Here is a 14975-nt window from a genome sequence, read left to right as displayed (position 1 = left end):
CCCCTGCTCTTGGCACTTTCTGGTTCCTCTGCCTGAATCAGGCTTCCGTCACGTGTTTGTATGTCTTATTGATCTTCTTGCAGTGTGCTCAGACATCACCTTCTTTGAGTGTCCAGAATGCTTGATCTAAAGCGTGCGCTTCCCCCACACTCCCTCTCTCTCTGTGCCCTTACCCTGCCTCCCACTATGCGCTGATTTGTTTGTGGCCTGTTTGCCCACTGAGAAGTCAGGACTGTGAAGCCACTAAGCTTGGTTTGTTTACTTGTGTTCCAGCCCTGGAACAGTACCTGGACGTGGTAGGCACTCGGTGTATGCTTGTGGGATGAGTGAGGTCCAGCTGTCTGGTGACAACAGTAGTGATTGGTAGCAATATTTTTGGATGTTGAGTATTTAACTCAGGCACGGTGTGCATGAGAGATTAGAAAAACGTTATTTTGGTAGCCTTTTTTGTAAATTTAGGAAAGTCTTAATGTTTTGACTATAAATTTTTTTTACCATCTTTTAGGCCTGTTGATTCCTATGATCTATCAAAGACAGAGGAAGAATCCTCTGGTTTGCTTCCTAGTGACAGGTGAGTAGAACATTTAATCATAATTTGGTAGATATTAATTGGCTTTGGGTCAGTGTTCCAAGACTTGGCTGGATGATGTAGAACGACTTTAGCTCTTTGTCCTTTGTGTGATACACAGAGAACTCTCTGGTCAGTCTTTGTTTCAGTTTTTGCCATGTAACCCCTTCGGTGACTTAGCTTAAGATCTTGTGAGTCAGTTTTTGGGGCTGAGATCAATTGGCAGTTATTCCAGTCAACGTGGCTCACTGGGCCTCTGCTACCAGTTCACTAGGTGGCTTTGCTCTGGGGAGTTGGCCAGCGTCCCCTGGAGCAATGAGAACAACTGGGGCATATGTCTTTCAGCATCCATCAAACCAGCAGAGTCTTAGATACATGGTGCTTAGGCAGGACTGTCAGGTCCACAGTAAAGTCACAAAGCCAGCTCAAGTTCACAGACATGTGACAGACTTTATGTCTGTACCTGTTTGTGGGAGAAGTCATATTGAGATGGGAATGGACAAAGAAAATAGTCCATTTTTTTTGTAATGCACCATAACCTGTACTTTTAAAATGTTATGAGTAATGGCTTAAAATTACCCAACCCAAAATTCATTACCTCTGGACATCAGAAATGAGAACTATGATCTTTTTCCTCAAGAAGTTGATTAGACCTACTCATCAGTTTTAGGAAATAAAGACAGGATTTAAACTATCTGAAATATTTTTCACATCTTAAGATTTCCTAAAACAGGACTTTATTTATTTATTTATTAATTGAAAGGCAGAGTTACAGAGCAGAAAGAGAGAGAGAGAGAGAGAGGTCTTCCATCTGCTGGCTCACTCCCCAAATGGCTGCAGTGGCCGCAGCTAGGCTGATCTGAAGCCTGGAGCCTGGAGCTTCTTCTGGGTGTCCCACGTAGTTGCAGGGGTCCAAGGACTTGGGTCATCCTCCACTGCTTTCCCAGGCCGTAGAAGAGAGCTGGATCGGAAGTGGAGCAGCCAGGACTCGAACTGGTGCCCATAATGGGATGCCAGCACTGCAGGCGACAGCTTTACCTGCTGTGCCGCAATGCCAACCCAGGAAATTTTAATAGTTAAAGTAATTTCAAAAATAATCTACAGTTTTGGAATTAAGGGCTTCTGAACAAACTCTGTCCATAAACATCCAGTATAGGTTCATTAACTTGTGTTTTCAGACCTGAAATATCCCCTTTGGGAAGTATGTCTTCCATATTAGATACAAGGAAAGACTTGTATCTGTTGGCAGTAAGGAAGACTGAACAGGGCTCAGAGTAGAAAGCAAAAAGGTAAGGAATGACTGGGTATAGTGGACTACAATAAGCTAAAGAATAATCTATTGATAGATGACCTTCTTCATAGAGAGTTGCCATAGATGAACTGTCGACCACTAAAATATTTACCTCTCTGTTAAAGCTGTGGGTTTACTTACATATTTGAAAAAGCTTTATGTAGCTTATTACCGTAAGGAAAATAAGAAAAATGCAGAGAATGGAAATATTAAAGAATCCTGGGAAACATGAAGTACTCACAGGCCATCCTGAAAAGCATGCCCCAGAGGCATTGAGGAGTGTGGTAAACACCTGGTAAGAAGGGTTTTCCTGGTGCAGCTCTGATACACTACAGTGTGTTACCGATAATGGCATTGTGTATGCAGATCCATTGTATGTGTGTGCATATGTATAATACTGTATATTATTGTCTTGTATATATACTGTGCATTACTGTGATTTTTAAGCTCACTGTGCCTAATGGATTGAGAATGAGAGCAGCGTGTGTTGACTTATAGACCTACATTTTACCACGACGAACCTGGTGTTTTCAGAAGTTGGCAATGCCACATGATATAGTGCTTCCCTGGAACACCAGGAAAGCATATGGCAAATTCCTCTTCCCTGCTAGTCAGTGGGGATGCTAATACCTAAGAAGCTGACTTGATGACCCTGGGAGGAGTGGAAGAAGAGGGACAGCGTCGTATGTTTAGGTGGTCTGATGGCAGTGTTTGCAAGCCCAGTGAGGCTGACATCTGGAATGCGGTGAACACTGATAGAAATTGTTCGGTCTTCATGGTCTTGAGAGCTGTATCACTGTAGGATCTAGAGCAGTACGCTGAAGTGCTTCTGTCCATGTCTCCTGTCTCACTGCTTCCTGCTTAAGGATGTCTCTGTTGGCTGCTGGTTTGTGCAATGTGAAAAATTTCCCGGCTTAAAAATAAATACAGCTCTCAACAGACATAGGACATAAATTAGTTGCTTTATAAAGCAATCTTTTTTCATGTTTTTACCTCATAAATATGAAAAAGATATTCTTAATGAGATATATTTGATACATTGTCTTCTTTGTTTTAGGAATAAGTCCAAGTCTACCACTGAACTGCGTGATTTCGCCACAAATAAAAATGGTAAGTATAACTTTTCAAATCCTTACTTGTTGGCACACAACTGGATCCGTGTTGTTAAGGTCAGAATATTTCTGATTAATTAAGATTGCTTAATTAAAACTGAATATTTTTAGCGTCTGTATATAAAACCAAAATGAGGAATGTGCTTATTTTGTCTTTCCTTAACAATGGTAGGAGGACGGAGAGAGCGAAATGGTTTAAAAATAGCTAATGTAGGAATTTTACAGAGGAATGCCGATGCGGTTTTGTACAGTAGATTTTATCTTGCAGCTGAAGAAATAGGACAGCGAAGTTTGCTGCAGATATTGTTAGTATGACACGTGTTTCTCAGGAATGCATGTAACTAATATCTTGTAACCAAGGGAGAAAGCTCCCAAGCAGGGCTTGCCTGGGCCCCAGCGCGGGACGGCAGAGGTGGGGACCGGGGTGCAGGCACTGCCCGAGTCCAGCTTGTATCCACAGCATGGGAGAATGCAAGCCTGCGGCTTTCGGCTCTCTCTGCCTTAAGAGGAGATGGCCTGTCTTATTTCATGGGTGACCTTTGTAAGTGCTGACAAGGAATTTTTGAAACTGTGAACTCCTCTGAGAGCAGAACGTGTCTATGGACCAGAATGCTCTGGGCGCAGCTGGTGTGTAGCCTCAGCTTAAAGCTGTCGCGTCAGTGCTCATCCTCACGGCTGCCTCTCTGGAGGACTCCTGGTTCTGTGACCTTGCCTCTCCTTGAAGTTATCTGGTCCTTGTTTCCCCCATCCTGCATAATTTGCTGTTTTCCCCTTTAGCTGTACCCAGAGTGTCCTCTCTCTGAATTCCCAGTTGACCGGGTACCTTCCCATCCGGTTCCTCCGGCCTTACCTTTCTTTCCCTGTGTGGATTTCCTGTTCTTTCTCCCCTAAACTTGCCCCTGGTCACTATTAAAATTGCACATAAAGTAGTACTTCAGTCTCCATGAAACATCTTTAACCTGCAGTGAAGATCCTCTGTCGTGACGTGTTAACAACAGCAGCTGTGAATCTCTGGGATGATCTTATTAATGCATGTGGCTTGTGTCACTGACATTATTTTGGTAGGATGTTTTCTCCCCTTCAGTAGCTAATTATAAGCTCCTGAATGACAGGCAGTGAAAATGATTGTATTTTACCAAGTAACCTGGTTACACCAATGAGCGTCTTAAAAATAGAAAATGTTTTATTTAAAAATCTGAGCAAATGTATAAGCTATATGTATACACAAATATAAATATGGGTATATGTAAGAAACCGATGGTAGAGTAGCACATTGGCTAACGGAAGATTAAGACATAAATTATGAATTTTGAAAGGATGATCGTGGCAGTAGATATAGAGAAAGAAGGCTCCTTAGATGGCGCTTCCTGATCCAAATTATGACAGATGATGCCTGAAAGTTGTCAGTGTTTTGTCCAACTCAGAAATTAATCAGCAAATCTAAGAGGCAAAATCCTTCTGATAAAACGTTACGTAGTTGTCATTAATATGTCATCTATATAAACCAAATCTGGTTTATAGTTCTACCAGTTTCTTGGAGTGGAAATGAGTCTGATAAGATTTTGATAATTTGCATTACTGAAACATGTTTTGCCTCTTCACAAACGCCATTTTGGTGACTGGCTGTGCTCTGCTTCCTCCAAGTTGGTGCTGACTGTTTCTGTGACTCATATGGTGAGCACTCGGGTCGTGCCAGCTGGGGATACACCTGCCTGTGTCTCCTCTACTCCCCAGGGGGGGAGTGTAAGTTTTCTGCAGGAAAAAAAGTCCCTGTTTCTTTGCAGAAGTTGTCACAGCAGGCATTGGGTGACCGTGTGCTTGATTGACTGAATTAAGGCTATTTCTAGCCAGGCACTTCGTAACTGAATTTTGCTGAAAGGAACACCAGTTGTTGGCTTTGAAGCAGCCTCCTTTGTCTTGCTGACTTGACCTGTGCGGTGCAGTCTCTGGGTGTGGATAAGGAATCTGCAGGGATAGGAGACAGTTCCTTCCTGTGCTCAGGGCAACCTCACTGAAAATGGATCACGTTAGCACACGTGCACATTGCCACCTTGTCAGCTGCACTATGTTTGGAGATCTACCCACTTTCACAGTCTGCTAATCCTGAAGCTTTTCATGTGTTTTTGGTTTAGGAAGCAGTAGGTCTTCAGACCGCAGTGGGGACAGTAGCTCCTCCCAGAGGAGCTACAAGAAGGAGCCTGTCCCATCGGGAGCAGAGTTGGAAAGGCAGCAAATCCTTCAGGAAATGAGGAAGAGAACGTCCCTTCACAACGACAACAGCTGGATCCGGCAGCGCAGTTCCAGTGTCAACAAAGAGCCAGTTAGTCTGCCGGGGACCATGAGAAGGTGCGCGGCCTTTTAGGAAGTTTTCCCTCTGTTGCACTGTGAGGCAGACGTTTCATTTCAAGGCAGGCTGGTGCTTTGGACGGGAGACTCGTCAGAATTTCTTCAGGTGACCTAAGATTCAGGGAGAGCAGGGGAAGCAGAACAGTTGTCACTGAGCAGGGTCCGGTCAGCCGTGAACCAGTTGCTTTGTCTGCCTCATCTCATTTACTCTTGGGGCCGCGTTTGGCGGGTGGGGGCAGTAATGGTTTCCATGTGCAGAAACTGTGGCTCCCCAGGGAAGACGTTGGACAACCTCAGACAGTTAATAGACTGCAAATGTGGCTGCAGAGCTCAACATATAAATAATGTATGCCCCTCTTAGTGCCTTCTTGCCTGCTGAACTGAAATAGGGGTCACGTTTTCCTTTAATGCTCATAGTGAGGTAATTATTATATTGGATAGTGTGAAAACTTCATTTTTATAACTTTAAGAAGGTCAGTAACTTAGATGTACATTGGAGATGAGTGGCTAAATGTTTTAAAAGACATATTTTTGGTAAACAAATACTGCAGTCACTCTGATACATTATTTTCTTCTCTAACAGAGAAACTGGAGAAAGTTTTTGTAACAGTTTTGTAGGCAAAGAGCTAATTGTCTTAATATACAAATAACATCTTGAAAATCAGTAAATAAACCCTTACAACTTTATAAAAAATAGACAAGTAATGAAAACAGTTGACAGGAGAAAGAAAAACAAGAGACGAGTAAGCATATAAAAGCTTAATACTGCTAAAATGACAGTGGTTGATCATTTTTACTCATGGGATCTGTAAGTGTTTAAAAGATTAATCAAACCTGGTATGGACAGTTGTATAAGGAAATAGGAATTCTTGTTCTTGACTGGACAGATTTTTCAGTCTGTACTAAAGCAAACATTTATATACCTGTGCTCTGTGAGCAGTTTAGTTTCTTCTGTTTATCTTTCAGATATATTTGGGTAAGTGTACAAATGTATATTCAAAGAGGTACACTTAAAATACTATTGGCAGTGACCAAAAAAAAAAAAAAAAAAACAAACTCACAATACCCACTAAGAGGCTTTATGAAGGCTGGTTGAAATGTGAAACATGGTGGTGTTTAAACATGGCAGCTTTGCTTGTGCAAGTTCATTGTTTCAGTATCTGGACTTCTGCATGTGACTGTGGAACATGGCTACACTGATGATGGTATGAGGCATTGGGTAGATATCTAGCTGCATGTGTGTTGTTCTGATGAATCCTATTCTGTGTTTCAGAGGTGAATCTCTGGATCACCTGGATTCCTCCAGATCCAACTCTTGGAAGCCAACCCCGTGGCTCGGTCAGTCCACGGGTATCTATGCCTCTTCCTCTGTTCAGGACTTCAGTCGCCCACCACCTCAGCTGCTGTCCACGTCCAACCGTGCCTATCTGAGGAATCCATCCTCCAGCATTCCCCCTCCTGCAGCTGGCCCTGTGAAGACCACAGCCGTGGGCACGGCCACCACCCGCACCTCCACCCCACAGAGCCATTCCCCTTCCACTTCACAGCCGGGCTCTCAGCCACGCAGCAGGTGAGGCCCCCTTCATGCTTCTCCTCCTCTGCTTAGTCTCAGGTGGTCTTCTTGTTGACACTTCCCCCACATCTTGTCCAAGTTTCCCAACAAGAAAGAAGAGTGAGTGCTTTGAGTGTGTCTAGTAGAGTTCTCTTAACAGATCAGTTTCCTTAGGATGGCTTTCTTGGTGCCTTTCCCTGGACCCTCACAGTATTGATAGGTGTCAGGTGTGGCCATTGGCGACCTCTGTTCATTGCCCTGTCTCCATTGCGTGTGCTTGTGCTCCGTATCTTAGATGTAAGACGGGCCTCAGTGGCTCCCAGTGTGGGACCACGATAATAGACAGCAGCTCACTATGAATGCTGTTTGAATTTCTGAATATAGGCCGTGCTGTAAGTAGCTGGCTGTTTTAACGACACTGTAATGCAGACTCATAGGAATGGCATGTAGAAGGAAAGCACTATCATCAGGCTGCATTGTCGGAGCTAAATTAAGACAGAAAATGTTAGGTAGGTTAGATGCTGCTCTTTGGGTTTCTGATCGCCAGAATCGTTGCTTGCCTGCTGTTTGGTTTACCAACATTTTGTTCAGGCCACATCGACTGAATTCTGTGGGTCACAGGATATGGGAAGGGTTGTATGGAGGACTTCTGAGGTATCTTTGGGGTTGGGTTTTTGAAGCTGCAAAGCTTCTCCACCGCACTGTTCTCCTTCTGAGTACACGTACCTTAGGGGAGTTCTTCTGGCATAAACCACTTTCCATCACAAATAAAATACGTAAAACTAGAGACACTTTGAAATACTAGGGTTTTTTTTCTTAAGCTATTAAATAATGATTTGGTAAGAAAATGTGTTTTATATAAGTCCAAAATACTGTTACATGTATCAAGGTCTATAGAATGCATCTCAGAAAGTTTCAGATAAAAACTAAATTACTTCTGAAAAGGGAGATTTTTGATGCACTTTGCAGGGGAGAGATGAAGCGTGTGGGATGGCAGGAAGGCAGGGTAGAGGTGCCCAATGACTCTCCAGGAGCACTGCTCAGGCGTGGCCTGGGGAGGGCTGGGCTCTCCATGCAGAGAACGTCTTGGTCAAGGGGGTGATGCTCTTAGCACTAGACTCTCCACAGCTGTGCACTGCTCGGTGCCACTCAAGCGCAGCTCAAGTGTCATCCTGGGGCCACGGAGACCTCAAGGTCAGCAGAAAGCGCTCTTCACCTTAGCACCTGCGAGAGGGGAGAAGACCTATATGCCAAAGTAAAGAGCTATGCACTATATGCATGTATTGAAATGTCACCGTGTTCCCCCCAAATATGCATCATTACTTATGTGCCAACTGAAAATGAAAACATGTGGGCGCAGAGAAGAAAGTAGAAGCCCTCTTTCCCTATCCAAACGGTGAGGGGGTGGGGGTTGGGGGGTGGGTCAATGTTCGTTTCGTTCTCTGGAGAGCTGATGGTGGAAGCCGGAGGCACAGTCAGGAAAGCACTGACAGGCACTTCTGTTAACGCCAACATCTGGTGCATGAGAAAGAGGGTGAAGAGGGAGGCCCAGGAGCTAGGTCAGGGAGCACTCGAAGCGCCTCTTGGTTCTGAAGGGTGAATGGCATGCTTCGAGTTGTGTGCTCTGGCAAGTTGAATTGACAGAGGCTGTAGGTGGACTGGAGGAGGGGTCCTTACTTGCTGAGCACAGATGTGCTGTAAGAAGGGTGGCCTCACGAGGTGCAGAATGAACTGATTACACTGAGCTCACTTAGGTGCATGGGTGTCGAGGGTTCCAGAGCCGCCATGGGGTTCGTTCAAGGTTGCGATATGATGAAGGCATGCGTTAGCTGACCAGGGAGGAGGTTTTCTTCCGCAGATGCAGAGAGCCTGCCTTCAGTCATCGCGAGTGTTCCTACTGTAGTGTGATTTTTCTATCAGAGCTTTGAGCCGCACAGGTGAAAGCCAGCGTTCCGTTCTTGTTCTGCATCTAGGTCAGTCAGTGGGAAGCGCGTGTGCTCCTACTGCAATACCATTCTGGGCAAAGGAGCTGCCATGATCATCGAGTCCCTGGGGCTTTGTTATCATTTGCATTGTTTTAAGGTGAGACCGAGACAAACAGCCTGCAGCCTGCAACGCTTTGCTTGGAGAGCGCATGGCTTCTTTGAGCTGCTGGGTCTGGATGGGCCACTAACAAGCCAGGTGCTGCCTTTGTCGGTCCTGCTGCATTTGAATCACCAACTGCTTGCTACTTAGTTCTCCAATCTTGAGCCTGACTTCAGAATGTAAATCTGGAACCACTATGTATTTCCTCTCTCTCATCTGTTATCATGCCATATGTGAAATTTCTGATGCATAAATGCTCTCCGTAAGATGCTGTCATAGGCATACTTGGAATCCAGTTTACCAGTGTTACACACGGCACGTGGACGTGCCACTATCCCAGCATCCTAGGGCCTGGCTTTGCTTAGGGGGAGCAGGTAAAGAAAACCCCTGGAAGTATTTTTACAGTTGCACAGTCTGTTTATCCCTGATAGGTTTTTTGCCCATAAGAAAGAACTAAGGCTGGAAGTGTTTGGTTTTGCGGTGTCTGTCTTTAGAGACACAAGCTCACAAAGTAATTCTTGCAGGCTACAATTTCCCCAGATTTGCAGGCGTTCTGAATCAGATGAGACACACGTCTCTTTGATCCTTAAGCTTACACTTAAGGGCTGGAGAAAGGTCCCATTCTTGATCGTGCAGCTCACCCCTTGTACCTTGCTCACTTGGACTTGTCCTAGGCAGAGCAGAATGAGTCAAAATACTTAAGTGTTTGCATGCATGGGACCACAGTCCCCAGACTTGAAATGATGGTCTCGTGGGCACACTTGCCAAGCTGGTGCAGTGGGGACACTGGGAGTGGCCCACCCCAGAGTGGAGTGCCAGAGTGCCAGAAACCCAGCCTTCATTCACTGGGGCCAGTCTTCATGTGGCGCTCTGTGCTCCACTCTCCTTCAGGGAATGAAGACCAGGTTTCTTTAAGTCTATCAGCAAATCATTTCTGCTATTTTTTTTTTTTTGGTAGATTTAGAATGATCATCTTGGCTCTTAACGGTGGCTTTGTCAACCCTTTAAATATGTCTGATCTAACAGGCTTGATTTTAATCTACTAATCATCTTTTAGCTTTTTTTTTTTTTTCTTTGCTTAAATGCGTTTAAGAGCTTAGACGCTGCTCCTGTGCATCGCCACTCCCCCACCCCAGCCCAAACCCTGCAGTGCTCCTAGCCTTCTCGGGCTGCCTGACCATGGACATTCTTTGTTTGGTGTCCTGCAGTGTGTGGCCTGTGAGTGTGACCTCGGAGGCTCGTCCTCAGGAGCCGAAGTCAGAATCAGAAGCAACCAGCTCTACTGCAACGACTGCTATCTCAGATTCAAATGTAAGAGAGCAAATCCGGGAGAAAATCTCGTGTCTGCTGAGGAGAACCCGGGTGCCCCTGCCTTCCCCTGAATCCGCGGCCACCTCTCCCCCGAGCTCACTGCCTTAGAGTTCCAGGCTTGGGAACCGCACCCTGTCCCCTTCCCAGAGGGTGTGTAGTGAATGGGCCACTGCGCGGGGTTCCAGCTACACAGGAGTGGGGTGCGGGACTGAGGAGCTGAGAGGGACTGGTATGGGAAGTCAGGACAGTGCCTGGTGCAGTCTGCCTAGGGCCTGGAGAAGCCGCAGATTCAGAGTGCAAACAAACCCAGACAGACACTCAGATGGCGCTTCCGCACGGGCTGTCGTCTGCGTCCTGATAAGCATTGAGCGCCCATCACCGCTTTGTTTCTCTAACTTAATGGTGGGCTACAGTAGGAGCAACTCCAGAAGCTAATGCCTACAGTAATCTATCATCAAATACCAGTATTTTTAAAAGGAGGACTTTTCATTCTGATTATACTGTCTCAGTTTCATTTGTAGAAAAACGGGGTTCTTCAAAAAGCCTCAAATGCTCCTTTGCGTCCGAGCAGGTGCTTGTGTGTTACGAAACAGGATAGCGTAATTAGCTTGTGTGTTGTTCATAGCTGCAGCAAGACAGCCATTTCTGCTCTGTTTTGCACCTTGATGCTGGTAACGTGTGTTTCTTCCTCACTGTGAAAGGGCATTACAGGTGGTATCAACAAAACCATTTGGTTTTGAACTCCGAGGTATTTATGCGGCCCCGATGTGAAGCGTGCATTGGAAATGGTCCGAGCTCAGTCAACTCTCTTTTATCTGTTGTGGCTTCCGAGCCTTTGTATGCTGGCCATCCAGTGCTTTGCTGGATGCTGGCCCTGGGGTGGAGAATGTTGAGGCTGGGCGTGCACTGGTGGGGACTGTGTGTATGTGTGTGTGCTTTTCTCTCTCTCATCAAATTCCCAAGCCAAATAGCATTAATTTTTGGAATCGTTATAAAATTGCCCATGCCTTTTCTCCCCCTCCAATACAAATAACAGAGAGTTGAGTGTAATGTATTTTCTGTTATCTGCAGTTAATTTGTGCTCCGCTTGTTCAAATACGGAACTCTAGAGCCTGAGGCTGTGACTTGCCTCCTTTTATCCTAAGACCGAGTGACAGGTGGCTCTTTCTACCTCCCCCGTCACTCTGTAAGGGATGATGCTATGTGTCCCAGGTGGCAGGACTCAGGTTGTTTCTGACTCTAAGTGGTTTTTCTCTCTTCTCTTCTTGCCTGATCAGCTGGACGGCCAACTGCCATGTGATGTAAGCCTGCACGCGAAAACACTGCTGCAGATAGAAGAAGAGGTGGTTGCAGCCGGTGTAGATCTATAAATGTGTGTCGTATGTCTTTTTTTGCTCCCTTTTTAAAAAAAAACAGAATAACTTTTTTTCCTCTTTAGATTACATAGGAACACTGTAGGCTTGGTGGAGCCTGTGTTTTTGTTGTCATTTATTTATAAGAAGGTAATTATGTGTGGGGGAAAAGTGCAGTATTTACTTTTTGAATTCAAGTATCATAAAAGCACAAGGGGAAAAGTAAGAACTTAAAATATTTTTGAGGCTGATAATGATCTAGTTTGACTTTCTAGTGGTGTTTTGAAAAGAGGATATTTTATTGTTTTTTTTAAAAGGTTCTTAAACATTTGAAATAGTTAATATAAATACCTAATTTCATCCGCTCTGTTTATTGTAATGTATGCTAAATTAATGCAAACGTGTACGGGAAATTTTGTTAAAATCCACCTCCAGATTTGCTTCCTGTATCCTGCTCTCCATCTGTGTAATGTGATTTTTCAATATTTCGCCGTGTAACATGTTATTTGCTCGATTAGGGGAGCTCTCTTTCTGCCTCAGAGTTACTGTTAGCAGTTCTCAATGGAAAGCTGCTTACTTTCATTGGTAACAAGTAACCACGGTTTGTACACCAGAAGTTTTCTGCAGAAACCAGTGAGCATTTCTGTTCAACTACATTTGTAAATAAATTTGCTGATGCCTTTAAGGAGTGGTTCCTTCTCTTCTTCAGTGCGTCTGTTGACTTTTGCAGCCTTTTAATTAAGCATCTCCACCTGGTCTTTTTGATATTACATTTTATTTAGCTGCTTTACCGAGATAACAATTCATATAAAATAAATGGCCTGTACGATTTGATAAATTCTTTCAAGTGTAGACCAGTGAAACTGTCACCGTAGTCTTAATGTTCTAACTGAAAAATTTTAATGGGTAGCTTTGTCTTTGTTTTTGGCAGTTACCTTTTTGAATATAACATGTTGTTTATGGCAGGAAATAGATGTTAGCAACACATTGTTGGGTCATTCAAATAAAATCTTTACTTTTGCTTGCTGCTGTGATAAAAGCAGAAAGCAGTGAGTTTAGAAAATCCAGAGCAAAATGTACTTTTGCTTCAAAATTATAGTGTGGGATTGCAAGAGTATACAATTTTCACATGCTTTGAATTAAAATACAAATTTGCTTAGGACCTTTCCAGTGTAGGCAGAGTGAATAATTCTAGGACATGCAAACTGTTTACTTATGAGGGGGTCTTCAAAATGTTTGTGATAAACATGCATTAGGAAAAAAAATTTATATGTGGGTTTTCAAAAATTTTACACTGAAATTTTAAATTCTATTTTCCATGGACTTTCTGACGTATACCTTAATATGTATAATTGAGAAGCATTAATGTGAGAGAAAATTAAAAATCTGGTTATTGATTGTTTTTGTTTAGTCTTTATTGTTTCTTCCTGCTTATTAAAGTAGTATGTGTTTATTAAGGAAAATTTGTCAAATGCTGCAAGGCGTAAACATTGTAATTCTTAATTCCAGACTCTGGAGACATGAGCTCTGTATTTTTACTTCTTCAGCATAGTTATTTATACTGTGTCCTTTTCTTAAAAAAATTATTTATTTGGAAGGCAGAGCAAGAGCATGCGTGTGTGAGAGAGAGAGCGAGCGAGAGAGCGAGCGACAGTGCTTCTGTCCATTGATTCACTCCCCAAATGGCCATAGCAGCTGGGTCTGAACCAGGCCAAAGTCAGGAGCCAGGAAGGCCTGTAGTTGAGGGAGATGATAGAGCATCTCAAGCTTTCTCATCACGTGCAGATGGGGAAAAGGACCATGGAGACCCAGTGATTGGTGGAAGAAGCATCCGGGCGTGCTAGAACGTAAGAGAGAACTTCCTAGACACTGGAGCTAAACCCGAGGAAATGAGGAAGCAGACCACTGAGACACTTAAAGGACAAGCATCTCAGACCTCGGGAACCACAGGTCTCACAGCCTTGGGGCAGGAGAATGTTGGCTGTGTTCAGGAAGAAGCCAAGTAGATGGGTGGAGTGAGGAGGGCTGTAGGGAATGTGGGGAATGCTGGCCGGCACAGGTCAACAAACCGTTGTAGGAGTTTGGCTTTTGCTCTGCATGGGTTAGAAAAGCACTGGGGGGCTCCGAGTACAGGATTGAAATGCACTGACTTAATGTTCTAAAAGAACTACACATAGCAGTATAAATGATAAATTACAGAAGGGCAAAGGTGAAAAACAGCGGGGACACTAATTTGGAGTCTGTTGAAATTGTCCAGGCAAAAGATGACATTTTCTTTCTTCTTCTTTTTTTAAAGATTTATTTATTTTTATTTGAAAGGCAGAGTTACAGAGAGACAGAGGCAGAGAGAGAGAGAGGTCTTCCATCCGCTGGTTTACTCCCCAGATGGCTGCAGTAGCTGGAGCTGGGCTGATCTGAAGCCAGGAGCCAGGAGCCTCCTCTGGGTCTCCAACATGAATGCCAGGACCCAAGGACTTGGGCCATCTGGTACTGCTTTCCCAGGCCACAGCAGAGAGCTGGATTGGAAGTGGAGCGGCTGGTCTCAAACCATCACCCATATGGAATGCTGGCACTGCAGGTGGTAGCTTTACTCGCTATGCCACAGTGCTGGCCCCCAAAAGATGACATTTTCTACAAAGCATGGTAGCCAAGGAGGTAGCAAGGAGTGGGAAGACTAGTGTGTGTGTGTGTGTGTGTGTGTGTGTGTGTGAAATGCGTGTTTGCAGAGTTTGTATATATTGATGGTGACACTGGCAGAGTTTGATGATGGATTTTACATAGCACGAGAGAAAGAGAGGAATCAAAGATGACTCCCGGAGCTGGGAAAGTGGAGTCCCCACTTTGAGAAATGGAGAAGATTGTGGTAGAGTACATTTGCAGACAGTCAGAGGTCTGGCGTATAAACATGGTGAGGTTGAACAGTCTGTTAGATACCCAGGTGGCAGGGTTGGCTGGTTAGCTGGCTATGCATGTCTGGAGTTGAAGGGAGAAGCTTAGGCTGGAGCTAGAAATGTGGAGCCATTGGTGTGCAGATGAAATTTAAACTGAGATTCGGGAGCACATCACATCACCTGGATTGCAACTGTAACCTGAGTGGAAAAGATGTCCTAAGACCAATTCTTGGGTTCCTTCAGCATTGGAGAGCAGAGATGAAGAGAAATGTCCAATGACGCAGGAGAAGGAAGATGTTGGTGCCCGGGAAGCCAAGAGGCCTGCTGTGACACATGCTTTCCAGCGACCCATTAAAAAGAGGACTGACTGGAGTTCAATTTGTGATGTGCCTTTTCCCTACATGGATGTGCTGGTGTTGGTGGATTGCTATACTCCAAGGTTCAACTGGGGGCCCTTCATGTACCTA

General features: G+C 44.5%; 1 protein-coding gene across 23 annotated transcripts in view; it reads left to right on the top strand.

Moving 5' to 3' along the window:
- Window positions 1–12302, top strand: part of LMO7 (LIM domain 7) — a 235405-nt gene extending 223103 nt beyond the window's left edge. For all 23 annotated transcript variants that reach the window (XM_070048703.1, XM_017343523.3, XM_017343521.3 and 20 more), the window contains 7 exons: window positions 506–571; window positions 2917–2969; window positions 5104–5317; window positions 6591–6887; window positions 8843–8951; window positions 10163–10265; window positions 11543–12302. In XM_070048703.1, the coding sequence (XP_069904804.1) occupies window positions 506–571; window positions 2917–2969; window positions 5104–5317; window positions 6591–6887; window positions 8843–8951; window positions 10163–10265; window positions 11543–11565 (865 nt within the window). In that variant the 3' untranslated portion in view covers window positions 11566–12302. The remainder of the gene's footprint in view (window positions 1–505; window positions 572–2916; window positions 2970–5103; window positions 5318–6590; window positions 6888–8842; window positions 8952–10162; window positions 10266–11542) is intronic.
- The last annotated feature ends 2673 nt before the right edge of the window (window positions 12303–14975 follow it).

Source organism: Oryctolagus cuniculus, chromosome 9 (genome assembly GCF_964237555.1).
Source record: "Oryctolagus cuniculus chromosome 9, mOryCun1.1, whole genome shotgun sequence".
NCBI classification, from domain to species: Eukaryota; Metazoa; Chordata; class Mammalia; order Lagomorpha; family Leporidae; genus Oryctolagus; species Oryctolagus cuniculus.
Note: the sequence above shows the minus strand (reverse complement) of the source record. Positions and strands in the feature narration are given on the sequence as shown.